Source organism: Macrosteles quadrilineatus, unplaced genomic scaffold (assembly GCF_028750875.1).
Source record: "Macrosteles quadrilineatus isolate MER2022 unplaced genomic scaffold, UCM_ALF_1.0 Scaffold_8__2_contigs__length_117827958, whole genome shotgun sequence".
In the NCBI taxonomy this organism is placed as follows: domain Eukaryota; kingdom Metazoa; phylum Arthropoda; class Insecta; order Hemiptera; family Cicadellidae; genus Macrosteles; species Macrosteles quadrilineatus.
The window spans coordinates 87,202,974-87,223,891 of NW_026542601.1; the positions used below are offsets into that span (position 1 = coordinate 87,202,974).

The window sequence follows — 20,918 nt, forward strand, 5'->3', positions numbered from 1 at the left end:
TTAGCTATTACAACATCGTTGTCTATGGAAGTGACCCTCTCTCTTTCTATTTGCATCATAATAAGAGCCTCTAAATTATCTTGGTTCAATGTTGCCCGAAGTCTTGATTTTACAAATTTGAGTGTTGAGAATGTTCTCTCACAGCTAACTTGTGTCAAAGGGATGGTCAAGATAAATTTATAGACTTTGTATAGTTCAGGAAATGATACTGAGTACATGTTGTACTCATATATCACATTAAAAACACACTTGATACACTGCTTGCATTCTGATGTGTAAGAGCAAGTCTTATATTCCTCCTCATCTTCGCATGTCTTAGTTTCATCTTCATCTTCAGTGGATTCATCATTGCTCGACTCACTTTTAGATTTCAACTCTGAAAATCTTTCTTCGATTGTCAAGTTTAAATCAGACCATACTCTGAACAAGTATTGGAGTTCTTCTTTCAGTTTTTCTCTGTCTACATCTTGCACCAACGTGCAAATTTTCTCCAAGGCATTTGGTGGCAGTCCATTTTTCTTAAACTCGGGAAATCTTCTAGGGTCGAAGCAAGACAGGTCCAAATATAAGTGTTTTTGGTCAGAAAATCTTGAGTTCAACGTTCCATTTATTTTGTCCATTATTACATTATAAACTTTTATCCTGAACTGGTCTTCTTCAGTTGATTTGACAAAGGCATCTTCAGTTGAGTCACCATGTACTCTCTTGGCGGTTCGTTTCCTTTTTTTGGGCAATTCTGTCTCAATGCACAGTTTGTCTGCATCTAAAGAAGGGTCTTCATCTAACTTTTTGTCGATGGATGCAGTCACGTAAGACACAAATCTGTCAGCAGCCTTCTTAACATTTTCAAATTCAAACTCGTTACGATGTTTTCCCAAAGACTTTTGTGCTGCGGCAACTAATGCCCATGCTTGGGTGAAGTCAAGATTTTGGGTTTGTAAGTAGTCCGACAATGGCGTGGTGGAACTGAAGATTTTAAGAAAAGTCATAGAAATCAAAATGGTTTCATAGGAAAGGAACTTTGACAGAAGTGCGTTGGCCTCATTTCTAGTCTTTGGATTGAATTCAGATGAATTGCTGATTATACAGAGAGCGATAACGAGGTCAGGATAAACCACTTTTGTCATATCTTTGTTTTCTGTTCCATCATCTGAGAACCAACAAGAAGAGAACCCAAAAATCTTAGTTGCAGCATCACTTCTTGATCGCCATCTTGTTGCTCCAATTGATGTCAATCGAATCTTTGGATTTCTCTCCAAGTAAACGTTAAGCCTCTTACAAGATTCCTTTATGAAAACTTGGGTCTCTTGTAAAAGTCCAAAAAATGAGATGGTTACTGGTAAACATTGAACAGTATCTGTCATAACTAGGTTTAAAACATGTGCGTAACACCATGTGTGTGTGTGGTTGGGAACCAGTTGTTTCAATTTAGCGGCAAGTCCATTATACTCTCCACTCATGTTAGATGCTCCATCAAAGGCATCAGCAACACAGTTCTTTACATTCAGTCCGTTAGCCTCCAACAGAGTCAGCAAAGTTTGTAATAGTCCTTCTGCAGTAGTTGACTGTACAGTGACCAATCCTAACAGTTTTTCTTTCACTTCTTTTCCACTAACATACCTCAATACAATTGCACATTGGTCATACCCTGATACGTCTATGGTTGTATCCATGAGAACAGAAAAGATTACAGATTGCTTTATTTCCTTCACGAGGTCAGCTACCATAATTTCTTTGATAATTGAAACAATATTCATTACTGTAGTCTTACTTAAAAATGTTGTTTGACTCCCTCTTCCACCTCTTTGTCTTTCTCCCTTTCTCCCTTTTTCTCTTTCTTTATCTTTTTCTTTTTCCCTTTTGTTTTGCCTCTTCTCTAAAGCAGCGGTACTTGTACTGATAACATTTTTAACATGTTTTCCTAATGAATCATCATAGTTAGAAAGTAAAAGAAAAATTTCTAGAAAGTTTCCATGATTTAAAGAGGGATTACCAAGGCTATAACCTTCTTCGTGCCTTTTACCTCTCAAAGCAAGGCCCTGTTTACCAATCAACTTAATCACGTCAGTGACTCCATTCAAAACATTTCTTCTTTCGGCCACTTCATGTTTTCGTTTATCCAACTGTTTTTCAAACAACAAAAAATCTATAGACCTTTTTTGATTATGGGCTACAAAACATTTTACAGACTCTAAATGAGACTTGGACTTCTCATGTTCTCCTACTGTCTGCATTACATGTCTATACCTGTCAAATCCTTTACAGAATATAGAGGAATTGTCAGAGAAAGCCAGACATACACTACAATACAACTTTTTATCTTTTTGATTGTATGAGAGCCAATTGCGTTTGAACCATTCATTAGAATTGCTTTTAAACTTATATACGCATTTGTCAAATGGCAAAGGTGATGAGTTTTCATCTTCTGTAAGTGGTTGTGGATGATACTTAAAAAAGGCACTGACATCTCTTGGTGTGGGCTTTTGGAAAAAATTTAATGCATTGCATTCATCGTCTTGACTAGGAGTGGCAACTATTTGAGTTGAAGTAATGTGAGAATCTGCTTTCTCGGACTCTTCATTGTCATCATGGTCATCAATAGTCAAAATGTTGGAAGCTGCAACTGAGGTTTTATCTTTGATGGTGACAACAGTTGGAGTTGGACAGTTTTCTTCATTTTCATCATGGTCATCAATAGTCAAAATGTTGGAAGCTGCAACTGAGGTTTTATCTTTGATGGTGACAACAGTTGGAGTTGGACAGTTTTCTTCATTTTCATCATGGTCATCAATAGTCAAAATGTTGGACATTGCAACTGACGTTTCATCACTGATGGTGACGACAGTTGGAGTTGGACAGTTTTCTTCATTTTCATTAGGCTTCCTTTGAGAAGTCTGGACCCAAAATGATGTAAGTTTTGTGCAAGATGATGCAGCCTCTTTCCGCTGAGAAGCCTCTTTCTCTTTTTTATACTCATGGCCGGACTTCCGCTTTTTTCTTGGTTTGTCATCCATATCAATCCAACAAATATCTGTAACAACTTATATTGATAGCTCTAATACAGATACATTTTACGTAGGTTGATTTTGTGTGCTGTTAAAACCAATTGCGCGTTACTTTTTTTTAAGTAAATTGGTGAAGATTGATAGATATATATTCAACGGTACATAATCAAACTAGCCAATGAAAGACATAATGAAAAAGCATAAATGACTGACTCAATTGATTACTAGCTGTAATAATGAAAAAATACATTTACTACCAGTGTTAAATCAATAATAAATGATAAATCGAGTTTACAATCAACGCTTAAACAGATAATATAGCTTGGAGGAAAAATTTTACTTCAACAAAACGGGAGTTTTTGACAATCTATATGACGGCTGAAGTGGTCAATTTCATATTGGGAGAGTTTAACAAGCTCCTCCCAATATGAAATCTGTCAATCACATTGTCATCCCAATATGTCATCTCTGTCATTGGCACAGTTGAAGGCTACGCTAAACTGGACCAATCACTAGCCGCCAGTTCAGTGCCCATTTTCAACTTGAATTACTAATTGTAACATAATTAAGATCCATAGGCCTGCGGTAAGAGAAAACTATTCAAACTTGTTTATGCACTAAGTATCCAGAACATTCCACAATAAGTTTGAACACCATCAATAACTTATTTGCTGGGACGAAACGAACATTCGCAAGAATGAAGGTTAATACGGTAAGCCCAATAAATATTTAATAAACCTTACCTGCTAAGCAAATATAAAGTGGCTTCTGAGACTTGTTTTACCAAAGGCTAAAAAATAAAAGATCGCTGATATTTTTTATCTCAAAAATAACATTAGGTCTTCAAATTATTTTATTTCACTAATCAAAATGCGTAAGTGTAATGCATAAAAGGTATTGGTAGGGCAAGCACCAGGGGCAATTAGCACTATCAAGGCTTTAGTATAACTAAAGAAATAAGTTACTTGGCCTAACTTACAAATAAAGGTGATGTTTTAAATTGTTATTTAAAAACAATTTAAAGTTCAGGATATTTTCGTCAGTGAAGTAGGCCTACCTAACCTATTTCTACAAACGAAAAGGAACTATATTCTAGATAGAACTGGGAAGATATTTTTGGCTGGCTAAGTGTACCAAAATATAACAAGTTTGATCCAATTCATAGTTCATATAGAGCCTATTTAAATCATTAATTAATAGGCCTTAGCCACAAATAAAATACTGTTTAACTCCTATAATGTAATTGTAAAGTCTACAAATACACGAAAATAGGGTAGGCTTACCTAACCTATTTTTACAAACGATATGAAATTATAGCCTAGATAGAACTACGAAGATATTTAGGGCTGGCTATCTGAACGTAAAAATATGAAAGTTTACCCAATTAGTGCCATAGTGCATATTAAAATCATCAATTAATAGGCGGTAGCAACATATTAAAATACTGTTTAACCTTCACTGTGTAATGGTTAAGTCTACAAATAATACACTAAATCTAGTTTAAATTTTGTAAGAGTAGTGATTCTACAATACTACTTACGTTCATGTATCCTGTGTAGGTAATGAATATAAAACTAAACTGAAGCTTTCGACACAGAGACACAAATCAGACACTAAGCAGAGACACATTAATTGGCAGCTCACACTCTTCACTAGTTGTTTACAACAGACGACACCGTGACGCCGACAGATGCCGGTTGCAGTGCAGTTATTTCGGGTTCGGCGTAAAATTACGCGGGAAGCGGACAGCTGTTTTTAAGTCGCTCGACCACAGAGCAAAGTGCCATTCACTCGGAGTATGCCTACACGTACGAGAGAGAACAGTTGCTTTGCTCTCGCTTGTCGACAGTGTCTATTCAGGTGCAGGTCTCACCACACCCGACTTATGTTTTGCTATTCACTGCTGAAACTATTACTCCTAAGTTTTTCCTCTTGCTTTCTAGAAATACATCTCGGCTCATTGTTGTCGGTGGGCCGGCGGGCCAGTCCGCCCCTGATATTAATATTATCAAACTAATAATATCAAGTCGTCCACTCACCACAAGTGGGTCACTGACTCACTACCCAACTTGACACCAACACGCCTTGAGCACCAATCTCACACGACACCGATGTCACCAAAGCACTCCACGTCTCACTCGACAATCACCAACCAGCTGTTCACTCACCGTAGGCCACGACTCGAATGTCCTTCTCGGCTATCCAGTAGTCCCGGGATACCCAAGCTTATCCGAACTGATAAGCCGGGTCAAAGGGCACTAGCCAGGTTCGCCGCCGCCGCTTGCCTACCTCAACAATCGGTGCGCGGCCAAATAGCAAATATTTACCCCCCTACGAAAAATAACTCGTTACAAGCTATTTAAGACTACAAATCGTATGTATAAAGGAAATATAAATTTAATTTATTTAATAAAATAATAAAATAGATTTGTACCAAACAATGCCGAATTATTCTCTTAACTTTTACTGAATGATATAAAAGTTTGCACGACAATTTTTGCAATTGTAAGTTGATTTACTTTTGGCTAATCTTTATTTTGGGATATCAAATCATAATCACTTTCTCTAGTAGCGAATTCTCATAGGCTATGTTCCTATGTTACAGGTGATAGTGGTCATCAAGAGCATGTTCCAGTTTGAGCTGCTGCCATGGAACCAGCAAGTTGTGGCAGATAATGTTCCGTTCTTCCCACCGCGCATCATAGGCATTGAACGCAAACAAGACTATGCTTCATACGATCTCCTTCTGCTGCTCATCGTCTTCTTCCACAGGTATAAATGGCCAGTGCCTGTAATGTAACGTATGTGACTCAAATCAAATGCAAACTCTGAAATATTTGATTAACCTTAAGGTCACATGCTATTGTAAGCCTCCATGGATTGTTGGTTGTTGTAACTATTCAATATAAAATAAAAAAAGTTCTTATTTATCATTTGCTAAAATATCAATATATTATTGCTGTTTCATTAAAAATTAAAAACAATTATTTGCTATACTTGTTCTACAAGCCCTTGTCAGTAGGTTACTGAGTTTGTCTCTACGCAGGTCGATGCTGAAGTCACTGGGGCTGTGGAAGACGGTGGAGGATGTAGGCAAGATGCCACCCGAGGTGACGTCTACCACTGAGTCCACTACGTACAGCAGCAGTCCTACGTCTCCCTCCGATATTCACCACAAGTCCGACACTCATGCTGTGGACAACTGCGAGTACTTCCCAGGCATCATACCTCTCACGTGAGTAAATACTATCTTGTCAATAATCTCATGCGTTATTTTTTTGTGCATACGCTAATCTCATCGTTATATGGTAATATAAGATACTTAAGGTATGGTCCTATAAGATATTATGCAAGTATACCCAGGGTGAATTTACTGAATCTACCAATAGGCCTCACCCTAATGGCATACCAAGGGGCGCAAAATTAATCCTCAATATTTTCAATTTTGATAGGGAATTTTGTTTAAATTGTATACACATCTAAATCTCTGTGCGCTCCAGAAAGCTCTGTATGTTTCCGTTATTTACATGGTATCATTTTTTTTAGATCTAAGTGTTTATTTATTTTATGTATTTTTATCATAATTTTGTTCAGACAAACATTATCATAATTTTAGAGGTCAAACTGAGGTATATCATGTGTTGTAGAGCTGAGAAGTACCTGAGCCCTGCCAAGGGGTTCTTTATGACGCTGTTGATGCCCAGCGTACGAGTTACAGCAGATGTTTACGCTTACATGTTCTTCTGTGATTTCTTCAATTTCCTGGTCGTCATTTTTGGATTTGCATCCTTTGGAGTGAGTATCCAATTAGCTTTGATCAACATAGTAGTTTGTTACCAAAAACCCCCAGTACTTTTACTGTGGACTAATGGAACAATACACTATCTATGATGTTTTTAATTTCTTTTAAACATTGAAGCGGCTTTATTTTTTACTATACTATTTGATTTTAAAGTAGCGGACAATATTTCCTTCCTATTTTTTTGTAGGAGGATGGAATTTTTCTTCTGGTTCGACAAGGGAAAGAACCAAATCAATGAATATAGTAAGATTATTGTTCAAGCAACATTGATTTTAGTGTTGTTAGTAGGGGTCTGCGGTACAGAAAATTTAAGGTCGGTATGGTTCGGTACGGTACAATATTTTGTACCTCGGTTCTCGGTACAAAATCGGTACGGTACGCGGCTACCCGTATTTTTGCGGTTTTCTTCTCAGAACTGTATTTATACCATTATTTTTAACTTTAATACATTGACATTGCTATGAAAATGGATAGTATCCTACATTCTTGGTTTTCGAACAATAACTACTGTACCACACATTATTAAAACAAAACCTTTTACTACTAAGAGGATTGTGTCAAGAAAAATCACAGTTAAGATAAAGGCTTTGGTACCTATTTTACTCCGAGATACTGTGAATAGCCATGATAAAGTGGTTTTAAAATTAGGATAAGAGTTTTTAGGATTAAACATGTTTGAAACATATATTGATAAGATAATTTCACACAACTGGTAAATTATTTCTAACCAACACAATGTCTAGTTGTTTTTTTAAATTTTCAAAAACATATAAAAACATTCAGTACGAAGACAGTGTAATTGCCAGCTGTTCACAGCAGACGACAATAAAAAACTGGAGGTTATGATGAAGTAAAGGCAAAGAGCATTTTTTTCAGCTTTAAAACTAATTATAAGATGGATACAACTCTTGCAAAGTTTTTTTCTTAAACTAAAATTTGGATTATCACAGAGTAAGATTATTGTCTTTTCATTTACAAAGTTAACATCCACACATATCAATCATTAGTTTATCTCAGGTTCAATCCAATTTTCTTAGTATATTTTAAAGCTCTTCCAAAGAATCAAAAGACCCAGGCCTAGACCTAATTATTTAGGAGGGCCTTGATTACAATGAGAGTAGCATAATCACTATCTAGTTCATAAGATTTAGATTGCATAAAAAGTACCTTCAACACAATAAAAAATACAGAAAAATAAAAAACATTTAGGCCTTAAACAGGCACATCTAACAATGTAAGACAAGATACAGAACATGCAATGACATAATTTGAGACCGAGTAGGCTTGCATAACGAAAAGAAATATGCAAAAAACAAGAAAAGAAATATGCAAAAAACAACAACTATGCTTGTGGTTTCGCCAATAGAAAGATAAAATATCTATAACAAATATTTTAACTTATAAAATAAGATTCTAGATTAGTTACAAGTTTAATATGTAGCCATAAACAGTTTTATGACAGTAGGCAATGGTCAGCGCAAATTGAATATTCACGAAAATACTGAATGAGTTAGAGATAACATTTAACAGTCATCATAAAACTAATATTTTTATGATAAAATAGAATTGGGGGAAGTCGTAAAGAAATAAAAGTGATAAAACTCAACAGTTCTTGGAAGTACTTGAATACAACAATTGTTGTCGTGATAAAATATTAATGGATTTGGGACTGCTAATGGGTTTTTTATTGCATCATCACCCTAGTAATAAATTATGAAGATTTTAAACAAATATCTGATAAGACTTTTATGTGCTCGGAACCAACTGTCCGTTGACTATTGTGAGGTTAAAATTACCGGGGTGTCAAAAAAACGTACCTCACAAATAAAGTTTGCCGGATAAACAGTCGAAGCCTGGGTAATTTCGTCCAAGGTTCGATTTAACGTTATTACTACGTCTAAGCTCAGAAATGAGTGCGAGTCAAGCAAAAGTTTACTCCAATACAACTCTTTTCATCACAGCTATCACAGACCTAGCAATCGATCGGGAATAAATTTGGTCCTTCGAGCCGGATAATGCCTCGATGGCCGAAAGTCGTCGTAGGGTAAAATATGGACGCGGGCCGAAATCCCTAACGCCTATTCTAACCCCGAGCGGTGCAATATATAACTATTGCACACGCAACCTAACCGTACGGTGCAATCTATATATATAATACGCTAAGCCGATTTTTGTAAACAGAACTCCTCCCACATTTTTGGACCGATTTTGATGATTAAAGTGTCAAAAAAATGGCCCTGATCTGTAGTTTTGCAAAGTGTTTTTGGTTTTTTGAAATCTTTATTAGTTTGGGCAGGATCTTCCATCAAAGTTGGGTTTTCTCCCATAAGATTAACATGGGGAAATCTAAATATTTAATTAGAAACTTTGTCTCCACTAATTTGAGAGAACGGCTGGACGTAGAAACTTGGTAGAGGTCTCCAAAGAAAGGCCTTGGTCTGTAGATGAGTTATCAAAAGAAACATGAAGTAAATTCCCTTAGGGCTCTGCCCCAGAAGCCTTTAAAGATACCTCGACAAATTTGTTTACATTTTGGCCATGTGGATAATACTTTTTAATGAAACAGCTGTTGATTTTTCAATTGTGTTTTTAAACAACACACATTTATTGGGAGTTACTAAATTGTCCAAAAGAAGTATTTGCAATGCTATTTTCTGATTTTAAAATTTATTTTCTTCTGTATCATGTAATGTTTTGCAATATAACATTCCATTACGAAATCAGTGGAAATTCCTTTTATCACAAAACTCTTACAATAATTTCTTATTGAACTATCTTATATCTGCTGTACGGGTTGTTGTCTGCCTTTTCCCCCACATTTGCCTATATTTTATCATATTATTCAACAGATCATCATAGGTTCACGAGATTATTGTTATACATGTTTTCAATCATTGGAAAAATCTTCGATTGCGTAATACAATACAAAATTAAACAAGTGCAGAAGGGCACGTTGCCCATTTGAGCAGTGTCCATTTTGCTAAATTAATAGTAGTTTACAGCAACTGAATAAAACATTTTACAATATTTGTGTAGAAATATGCGCATGATTTAGAAAGTCATTAAGCTGTAAAACTGCAATTTGAACTCTTAGGGAGCCTTTGAATGTTATTAGAATAACGAAATGGGTTGTGCATGTTTACTAACGCTACTCAGCAACAAAAACCATTAAATTTACCTCTATTTGTTAAGAAAAACTTCAACCTTTTTCAAAATCAGTCTCGCCCTATCTCCTATGGTTTGAGAAGCCGGTCCGATTTGGATATTCCAAAGCACAAAACTGCGTTTTTTGAAAATCATTTATTTTGCAATGGCATTCAACTGTTCAATGCACTGCCCGCTCCCCTGAAGATGGAAAATAGTGTGGACAAATTTGGCAAAGGGGTTAAGAGTCTTCTTTTGTCACGCTGTTGTTACAGTGTAGAAGACTTCTTAAGAAATCAATGATTTTTAGTTTTTAGATTTTATTTATAAGAAATATTGTTTTTATTTGTAAGAGAAATTTTGTTGATGCTATTATGCAGTTATAACGACTGTCAAATAAATAAAGATATTTGAGTTTGAGTCTAATAATAAATTCTTAAAGTGCACTGAGCAGCAGTCTCGAAAATACTATGTAACTTACCCATATAGTTACAAAATGCTCAAACTCACATTGTGACATTTATAATTTGGCTTAGGCCCTATATTTCTCCAGGAGATTATTTATCTGCAGAAGAAGTTTATCGTGTGTAATAACACCCAAACACAGAAACCTGGCCTAAAATGGTACCTATCTTGACAAATTATTTGAAGTGGTCTATATTACGGACCGTGGCTCACTGGGTTGTTAACATGATTTAAAAAACCACAATATTTTGGCTGTAAAAAATACACAAAGAGTAAATACTATTTAAGCAGCTACTTTCATGACAGAAAGGTCATATTCCTTCTAAACTAGATCACATCATCCTTTATAAGATACGTTGTTTAACAATGCATGTAAACGTCAATATTTATGTAACAGCCAATTTACAGTATTTATTGCTTTTGCCAAATGCCGCATTGTTATGTAATTTGAATTATTTGTTGCCAATGAAGCCGCACAACCATATAAACGAGGAGGTCCCTAACAGTTCAAGAGTAAAAGCCAACTTCACTTCAAGTATATTCCACTACACCTTACTTTCTGTCGATGAATAATTAGCGTAAGCCTTGACAGTGACCGTCGATTTCGACGGGTTTCACCTAGTATATACTATTGCACACGTTTCCCTACCGTTCGCTTAAATTAGTGCCCCGATGGCCGAATATCGTCGATGGGTAAAATAAACGCGGGCCGAAATCCCCAACGCCTATTGTAACCCCGAGCGGTGCAATATATAACTATTGCACACGTTTCCCTACCATTCGCTTAGATTAGTGCCCCGATGACCGAATATCGTCGATGGGTAAAATAAACATGGGCCGAAATCCCTAACGCCTATTCTAAACCCCGTGCGGTGCAATATATAACTATTGCACGCTCTTCCCTACCGTTCGCTTTAATATCGTACGGTGCAATATATAGCAATAACATAATAAATATAACACCAGCGGTTCTTAAGCATTGCAGCAGTCAGCTTGCTCCTGTTCTTGTTAAATTATTCAATGCTTCATTATCTGGCGGCTGCTTTCCACCATTACTTAAACACAGCTATGTTGTACCCATCCTAAAGTTGGGCAATCCCTCTAACGTCAGGAATTACCGACCCATTGTCATCCAATCAGCAGTGGGTAAAGTTTTTGAAGGTCTGGTGCTGGATTTTATCAAGCCCTGTTTTAGGCAAGTGGTCGTGGAAGAGCAACATGGATTTACATTGGGCAGATCTACAATCTCTAATTTACTGGTTTTCCAGGACTACATTTTGGAAGCATTTAGCGTTGGAAATCAGGTGGATGCTATATACGTTGATTTCGCTAAAGCCTTTGACAAGGTCAGCCATAGCTACCTTCTTGCCAAGTTGCAGGGTTATGGAATTGTTGGGAATCTGTGGCAGTGGTTCGGTAGTTACTTACCGAATCGGACTTTAGCTGTAGTGTAAAATATGGCTCTAACGTGTCAGCTTCCTTTATTGCCACGTCAGGTGTTCCTCAAGGCTCACTGCTAGGACCACTCTTATTTTTGCTGTTCATCAACGACATTGGTAAAAACTTGAGCGTTAGATATTCATTGTTTGCTGATGATGTCAAGCTATACCAGACAATAAGAACAGATGATGACTTTCGTTTGCTGCAGGCTTTGCTCCACCAACTCTCCAATTGGTGTGATTCAAACCTGATGGAAATAAATCCTTCCAAGTCCAAGCACATTACTTTTCATCGAACAAAATCTCCAATTGCCAAGGACCTGTACTTGGGTGGTGATCTCATTGAAAGGTGCAATATTGTGAGAGATCTTGGTGTGTATATGGATTCCTCTCTGAACTTCAGTACTCACATTGATGGTATTTGTTTAAGAGCATCAAGGATGATGGGTTTGGTCTTTAGGCTGGGAAAATTCGGCCTCAACACCCGGACTATGACATTGTTATACAAGTCATTAGTTAGACCGATCCTGGAATATGCTTCCTCGATATGGTCTCCATATCAGCTGGGACAAATTGATAAGCTTCAGTCAATACAGAGAAGATTCATAAGAATACTGGGAGAGAAGAATGGCTATGCCTACAGAGAGGTTCCTATTGCCGAGCTCGAAATCAACCTAAGTTTACCGTCTCTGTCTTCTAGACGCCTGATTGCTGATTTGGTATTTCTCTATAAGCTGATAAATGGAGTTACTGATTGCCCCTACCTACTTCATCTGGTCAACTTCAGGACCCCTTCACCTACCAGAGCACAATGCCTTTTTGAGCTGAAACTCAGAAGCACTAACTACCTTCGTCATAGTCCTATTCCTAGAATGCTGAGAGCTGGTAACGAGGTCTGCAATCTGGTGGATTTCTTCTCGGACTCCTTGGGTACGTTTAGACGCTCAGTCCTCTACTTGGAGCAGTGATAGATGGAGAGTCTTCTTCAAGTACAGTACGAAGTGGCTGGGTCCGTTGGTGGTGGAATTGAGCTTCTGTGTAGTGCTGGGTGTTTGGTGGCTGCGTTAAAGGGCCACATCTAAGTGTTTGTGTTTTTTTTTAGTGGGGGCATGGTCTCCTCACTTTTCATAGTTTTCTTTCAACATAATGTAGTGTGTTCACTTTTCCTCCAAACACACTTCTCCTACTTATTATTGGTGCCATCTGTTCTGCTACTGTATTTTTAATCATGTAATATAATGCTGTAAATAATTATGTTATCTTTGAGTATCCTCTTTATTATCTGTTGCTATTGTATTGAATAATTATCAATGTTTTTTTTTTTTTGTGCTTGCTTATTAAACTTGTAAATTACCTGTAAATACTTAAGTAAATAATGATTGATTCACAACCAAAAGTTACAAGTGCTGATACAGTCATGTTATTGTTATGTAATTTCCAATTTTCTATTTATATTTGTTGCTACTGCATTGAATATTATATTGTTATGGTTGTTTTGCTATGCATTTTAGAATTGTAAATTGTTATTATTGTTATTGTTTATTATCATCTTGATGTAGACAAATTTGTAAAATTGGTTTAACCGTGGGAAATAAATGAAATGAAATATACTATTGCACACGTTTCCCTAAACTTACCTTACTCCGTGTTAGCGGTGCAGCATGTACTGCTACACTCGCCTAACCCGCACCGTACGAGTGCTGGGTCCTGACTCTCTTACCACCGTACCCAGAGCCCTTTATATACGCTCCTGTGACGGTAGGAATTTTCCAGATATCAGTGCAAAGGTCGCGAGTGCAGGTTGCAACGCGCTTGGACGGGTAACTCGACGGTGCGTGCTCGTCCGCGCCTTATCGCTCCTAACCACTGATACGACTTGACGACAACAAAGCCCGCCTCGGCTTTAAACACAAAATATTCTATTGATTTAAATTACGTATTTATACTCGGCGAAATAATAAATATACCTTCTGGTTCAAATTATATTTATATTTACAAAAATAAAAACTATCTCCTTAAGTAGAATAACATTTCCTTCTAAATAAAATAAAATCGTATTCTAAATAAAATAAAATCGTCTTTCGAATTTAAAATAACGTCCTTCTAAAAATAAAACCCTTACACTATGATAGTAAAACTGAAAGTAAATTATTATTGTAATAGGCTGAATTTGTACCGTGTAAAATGCTATAGTAAGCTAAGCTTGTACCATACCTTACTGACTTGGTGCACCGCAGACCCCTAGTTGTTAGTCTTTTTGACTTGAAGTTGTTTCTACTAAAATATGCATACTCCTCTGTTTCTCAAGTCTGGTATCAGTTGAGAGATAATGCTTTAAACAATCATATTGTAATAAGATTGTTGTTTAAATTCTTATAGAACAATGAAATGGTTAAACTGCCAAGCTACGAATATCTTTCATTTAGAGGTGGGCCGATACCGATATTCGATACCAAAATACTCTCGATACCAGCGGTATCGAGGTATCGTCGATACTCGATACTTGCCTGTTTTGAGTTCGTTACTGATACTGACACTGAACGGTACGAATCGGTGCGGATTGAGTCAGTTCAGAGCGGGTAAATTGCCGTTATCTTATGAATCCTAGCTGTTTGCCTACTTAGTAAAGACAACCTTATTGGCTAGTTTTCAACTCCAGGGTTGATATTAGGTTTGGTTGATCACCACTGCGACTTTGATAGACACGACCTCATTGGCTAGTTTTCCATCCAGAGACGATGTTTGGCCAATCACGTGTAATGTGACAGCAACGTGGATACTTGGTTTGGTTGTTCACCACTGCAAGCGTTAGTGTCCTTGGCATTTTAATAGACACAATCTCATTGGCTCACCTACTGCCCTGCGATGACGATCAACCAATCAAGTGCTATGTTTTAGCGACATTGAAACTTGGTTTGTTGTTGAACGCCGCACCGAGTGCCAGTGTTTCACATTGGTTCTAATTGAATTTCTTTTGATTTTAGTTAATGAATGATTTTATGATTTTTATTTAATATGAGTAAGCGTCAAAGTGATGTGTGGGCCTTTTTGAATATTATTAGTGAAAGTAGTGATGTGGCAAAATGTAAACTGTGCAAAAAGATAGCTTAAGTCTTGTACGACTTCTAACCTCAATAAACATCTGAAACTTCACCATCAACGTGAATTTTCCCAGAGGAAATTGAACAAATCAACAGTTGGGGAAGAATATAGGCCTAGGCCAAGATGAAAGTGAAGACAATCCCATGGATGTTACAAATCCAAATCTAAACTTAAATGAGTTTAGCCCACTCTCTGTTAACATAACACACTAATATGGATACAAAAATGTGTATCCACATTTAAATAAACAATATAATTATATAAACAAAGACATTCTGCTTATTTATCGTTGACAATAAATGTGTTCATATTAAAATTAATGTTTTATTCGATTCCAGCTGTTATTTTGATAGGTATCGGAAGTATCGGTATCGATAGGTATCGAGAGTACTTTGGTGGTATCGGTATTGGTATCGGTGTCGACAATTTTTGGTATCGGCCCATCTCTACTTTCATTAAAAAAAGAGTATTTTCAACTAATTTCAATATATGTCTAATGTAACGGCAATTCAGTGTGGTTTTAGAGTTTACAATTTTGTTTAAATGAATTTTATTGTTTCAGTCGCAACAAGGGGATGGTGGAGTGTCTCAATACTTTGAGGAAAACAAAGTTCCGATTGCCTTCTTGGTCATGTTGATTCTACAGTTTGCTCTCATCATCATTGACAGAACTCTGTATCTTCGCAAGTTCATCGGTGGGAAGATAATATTCCAGTTTATTCTAGTCATTGGAATCCATGCCTGGATGTTTTTTGTACTTCCAGCCGTTACAGAAAGGTATAGCTAAAAATATTAGGTTATAGGCTAGTATATTCAATTCCCAGTTCTCTTTTAATAACTGTAGATATTTTTTACACCCTATTACTTTCATTTCAGTGAATTCATTGAACTTTACCCATGTTAATATTGGTATTTTATTTTATGTGGCAGCTGACATAGATGAGAGATCAAACATGTGATGATTTAGCTGTCAAAAGTTATTTTTTGTTTAGAACCATCCAGGGAACACGTGAATAAAAAAAAAAAATTTTCAACGAAATATTAAATATTAATCTATGAAGAAAATGTTCATCCCACAAGTACCTTTCTTATTTTTTTGTTTTCAAATTATATGAACAGAAAAGTTAGTCTTTATTTTATTTTATTTTTATATTTTCTACATGATGTACATAATATTTACTCAGTTAGTCATAAGTCATTGAATCAAAACAGTTTTTGAATTTATTTTTTTTAATTAAGAATAAATATCTATAAAGTAAACTATTTCTTAACAGTAGTTCATCACCATCAGTCCATTTTCAGCTATTTTCAATAATTCAAGTTCTTAAGTTTTTAATATTTTTTTCAACACTGTTAGATTCTATTCCTAACTTTCTATATATGCCATTGTCTTCAAAAATGTATCTTGATTTAAAAATGTAAAAAATAATAAATTAAAAAAGACAGCATTATTTTGTTGTACGTGTGCGGCTGGCCAGCCTAGTCTACTTAAATGGTATGATATTGGAGGGAAATATTTAAATACTACGTACTTTTTAGCATCCTTTTAACTGAATAATTATTATCTGTAACTACAGGCAGTTCAACGCAGCTCTGCCTCCTCAGATGTGGTACATGGTCAAGTGTTTCTACCTGCTTCTGTCAGCCTACCAGATACGCAGTGGCTACCCTACAAGAATATTGGGCAACTTCTTGTGCAAGAGCTTCAACTACATAAATATGTACTTGTTTAAAGTGTGAGTATTGTATTTAGGCCTACCTCGTAATTGGACAAAATTCATTTTGAATAAAAACATGTTGGAACAACTGGCTCATCTCAGTGGTGAAGAGTCCACCCTGGTATAAGAAACACAAATCAGACACAATCATCAAAAATTGAAATTTCATTATTTTTTCATTTTCAAAAAAGAGGTTGGCGGCCTCTTTTAACCTTGCATTTGCCCGTCCACATAGACTAAGCGCCCGTGCGTGGATCGTTTACAGCAAAGCAAGGAGTGAGCCGGTACAGTACAAAGGTGAACTATACTGATAAAATGTTATCGGCAGTGACCAGGATCCGAACCCACGACTTTGCTGCCTTGGGTCCGCGACGCTACCGACTGAGCCACCGACTCACTAAATGTTTTAGTGTCATAGACAGTGTTTTCAGCCAAGAATGATTTTAATGATTTTTTTTTTTTTTTATGTCAGTGCTAGTGAAATATTTTAACTTTTCTGTTTAGTGTAAAGTTGTGTTTGCTCTTTGTTTCTGAGTGGAATCTTTCCCAATTAGGTACATTTTCTAACCTAAAGAAAATGCTTAAACCTTCAACCTTGGTTCTTTTGCTCTTGTACACACACACATCCAAGCATAATTTGGGTACAAAAGATGTCATCAAGTTTAGCATAGTCTAATTTTTCCCTACTTACAACCCCTTCTTGTTACAAGTTTAATAGTTTTCATAACAACTGACTATATTATTTCTAGTTTCATGGCAGTTCCGTTTGTGTTTGAGCTACGAGCTCTGATGGATTGGATCTGGACAGACACTTCAATGACACTCTCCGATTGGCTCAAGATGGAGGACATTTTCGCCCACATATTCCAACTCAAGGTGAGGCTTGAGTTGTCAAGATAAAAAGATTTCTTTAAAAGCTTAAATCTTAATATTGAAGGTACCAGGGGTGCGCAGCTCCCCCAAAGCTCACGTCGCAGAATCCTCCCCAAAATTCTTTGCCATGCTGGGAGGTCTGGTGGTTAAAGGATAGTTAAAATGCGGTGGTGAGATGACCCCAACACTTATTTAAACTACTCTGCGAATTTATGGGAATTTAAACTTTTGAATAACACTTTTAAGTTTTAACCCAATTTAAATGGACAATTTTGCTTTAAAAAGTGCCAATTAACAGGAAAAACTAATTTGTTCTCATTGTCAAACATGATACGAGTCAGAAAGTGGAAATCCACATAAACATTTTATAGCCATTATAAAATTATTTATTAAGATAAATTTTCAAATGGGATTTTGATTGCATAACTACCCCAGTAATAAATTAAGGAAGCTGTAAACATTTTCTGATAAATCTTTCAGGGCTGTGCGAATCCAGAAATTTTGGTTCGAATCCGAATCCGAATCATAGCTGTACAGATTTTATCGAATCCGGATCGAATCCGAATATTTTAATTAATCCCGAGTCGAATCTGGGTAGAATCCGAATCTCAAATTTACAGCCATTATCGAACCTGGATTGAATCCGAATCTGAAATTTAAAGCTGTTATCGAATCCAAATATTTAAACCTGTTCAGAGTCGAATCCAAATCCGAGGAAAGTCAGCAGTACCAATTTTCACATTTTTAGACCACATTTTCTGGGGCTGAAATAACTTAGGGAATTGCTTAACAAAATTCTTGAAATGGGCCAAATAAAAAAGTTATAAAATTTAGGCCTACCTATTTGAAGTTTGGAAACTAAAAAATTGGGCATAAGTTAGGCATACCACCTAGGCCTAAGTTACTCGCTAAAAGTGATGGACTACCAATTTGTGTAGTCTAAAACATAGGCCCAGCCTATTATACACCTCGGTGTTAATCCTCCACACAAGCCTGTGTCTGCATTACTATTACAAGTAACAACAAACACTGTGAGGTTAAGTTTACTGATAGCCAAGATAGGGTTCAAATGCGACCTACACTAATGTACCTAAAACCTAACACCAAGTTGGTCAGGTTCCTAACATGAACCAGTCAACAGCAAATCGGAGTGCACAAGTAGTTTTTTAGTGTCTAAAAAATTATATTGAAAATTATATTCAATCAGAATCTAGTAAATTTGAATATCGAATCCCAACTCGGATCTATTTCCAAGAAATTTGAATATCGAATCCGAACCCGGATCTCTTACCAGTAAATTTGAATATCGATTCCGAATCCGAATCCAGTTAGAAACAGTAGATTCGTTCTCGAATCCGAATCGAATCTCTAAAAAGATTCGGATTCGATTCGTTTTTCGAACTATTCGCACAGCCCTGAAATCTTTTATGTGCTTCTAACCGACCAATGGCTGGAATCTCTTCAAAATCATAAATTCCCCTGCAAAAAATCTGCTGATGTCTCAATTTGTGACATCAAACCCGTTGGCACCCCTGTAAGGTACAGTTTACCACTGTTAAGAAGTGATAAAAAGAATAATGAATCATTAACATTAAATTTATGAATATGTATTTACAAAAAGATTTTTCTTAACAGAATTAAATCCAAGGCAATGAGCTATTAACGCTGGGCCTCATATGTGTTATGTAGATCAGCTGACTCTCCAGAAAAATATTTAGCCAAACTTGTCGCCTATAAAATTGTGGACTATAGGCAAGAACTGCAAAAAAAAATATATACCCTATATACCAATCAATGTAGAGTGCCATTGACTTGACTTCCAAACAGTTGATAAATCAAGTGATAACAATACGTCAGTCATGTCAAGACAAAAAAAAAAACAAACAAAAAAAACAAAAAAAAACACTGAATAAAGTTTTTGATATATTTTGACTTGATTGTTTCCCAAAGACCATGAATCTGCGGAATGTGACAGTGGAAGCCTATTGCTAATGGTTTAAGATATTGAGACAGTTTCACACCTGCAAGACTGTCCCCATTAACACACCCACAAGATCATCTGTCTGTCTTCATAAAAACTTTTAACTAAACGTACCTGATTCTCAATTCTTCCAGAACTATAAGACCCTTTAATTAAAATATTCAGCTCCCAGTAAACCCTGTTTTAAGACTATATCCTCTCCTGTATTACACAGTGCCAGCGCCGGGCAGAATCCGAGTACCCTCAGCCACGGGGAGAACGCAAGAACCCTCTCTCCAAGTACCTGGTGGGAGGCAGCGCTCTCATGGCCATCATCGGAGTCATCTGGTTCCCGTTGGTTCTGTTCGCCCTCGGCAACACTGTGGGACAGCCTAACATACCTTACGATGTCACCATCCATGTCAGGATCGGTGCCTTCCAGCCCATCTACTCGATGAGTGCACAGAATAACTCTATCGCCAGGTTGGTTTGGAAAATAACTTTTCTAGTTAGGTAAATGGTAAAAGGTCACCTCTCCCACTCATCTGATGCAGGCTACAGGTACTGTGTAAATTTTATTGGCACATCAATGAAGCTTTTAATCGTACACAAGAATGAAAGAAATTATTATTTATTTAATCTTAACCACTTACTCCTCCAGTGGTTAGTTTTTGAACAAAAGAGTACTTGGCTTAGGAATTCTTTAATCAAGGGTAGGATGCACAACTAGGTTACAATTGAAAGGAGTTAGGGATGGACGGGTCCCGAAATTTCGGGAATTTTTCGGGAAAAAAATATTCCCGATTATCGGGACGGGATTACATTTGACTCAAGAATTTTTCGGGACGGGATTTGGTCCGATCGTCGGCGATTTTTCCGCTTCGCGAGTGCCGATAACGCCGTTATTGCGAGCGATAGGTCCGCAAACGCAGGAGACGAAGTCATACCGACGATCGCGCAGTGACCGCGAGTCATGACGACGATCGCGCTGTGACCGCGGAGTCATGCTGACGATCGAGCCGTGATCGCGAGTCATACTGACGATCGCACCGTGACCGCGGAGTCATTCTGACGATAACCCCGTGACCGCGGAGTCCATCCCTAAAAGGAGTTCCAGGGAGTACATAGCACATCAATATTTCACATTACAATTACAAATTTTATATTTTTTGCCATGATGGGACTTCCTCAGATGGTTCCACTAATTCCTTTTGAAGAAGCCCATTCCTACATATTTAGTGTATTGTGAGCCAATGCATTTTTTTGGAGCTAGATGACACGTGTTGTCTGTTATTATATGATAGAGATAGGGATGGACGAGATTGGATTTTTAGTTCGAGACGAGACGAGATTTTTTATTTCTCATAAAATTTTGAGACGAGATAGAGACGGGATTTCCCTTCTCATACA

At 36.8% G+C, this 20,918-nt stretch overlaps 1 protein-coding gene across 11 annotated transcripts in view; it reads left to right on the forward strand.

Moving 5' to 3' along the window:
• LOC129000065 (piezo-type mechanosensitive ion channel component) overlaps positions 1–20,918 on the forward strand; it is a 213,208-nt gene that overhangs the window by 164,470 nt on the left and 27,820 nt on the right. For all 11 annotated transcript variants that reach the window (XM_054426932.1, XM_054426925.1, XM_054426928.1 and 8 more), the window contains 7 exons: positions 5,611–5,777; positions 6,052–6,240; positions 6,653–6,800; positions 15,520–15,734; positions 16,535–16,693; positions 17,425–17,551; positions 19,744–19,991. In XM_054426932.1, the coding sequence (XP_054282907.1) occupies positions 5,611–5,777; positions 6,052–6,240; positions 6,653–6,800; positions 15,520–15,734; positions 16,535–16,693; positions 17,425–17,551; positions 19,744–19,991 (1,253 nt within the window). The remainder of the gene's footprint in view (positions 1–5,610; positions 5,778–6,051; positions 6,241–6,652; positions 6,801–15,519; positions 15,735–16,534; positions 16,694–17,424; positions 17,552–19,743; positions 19,992–20,918) is intronic.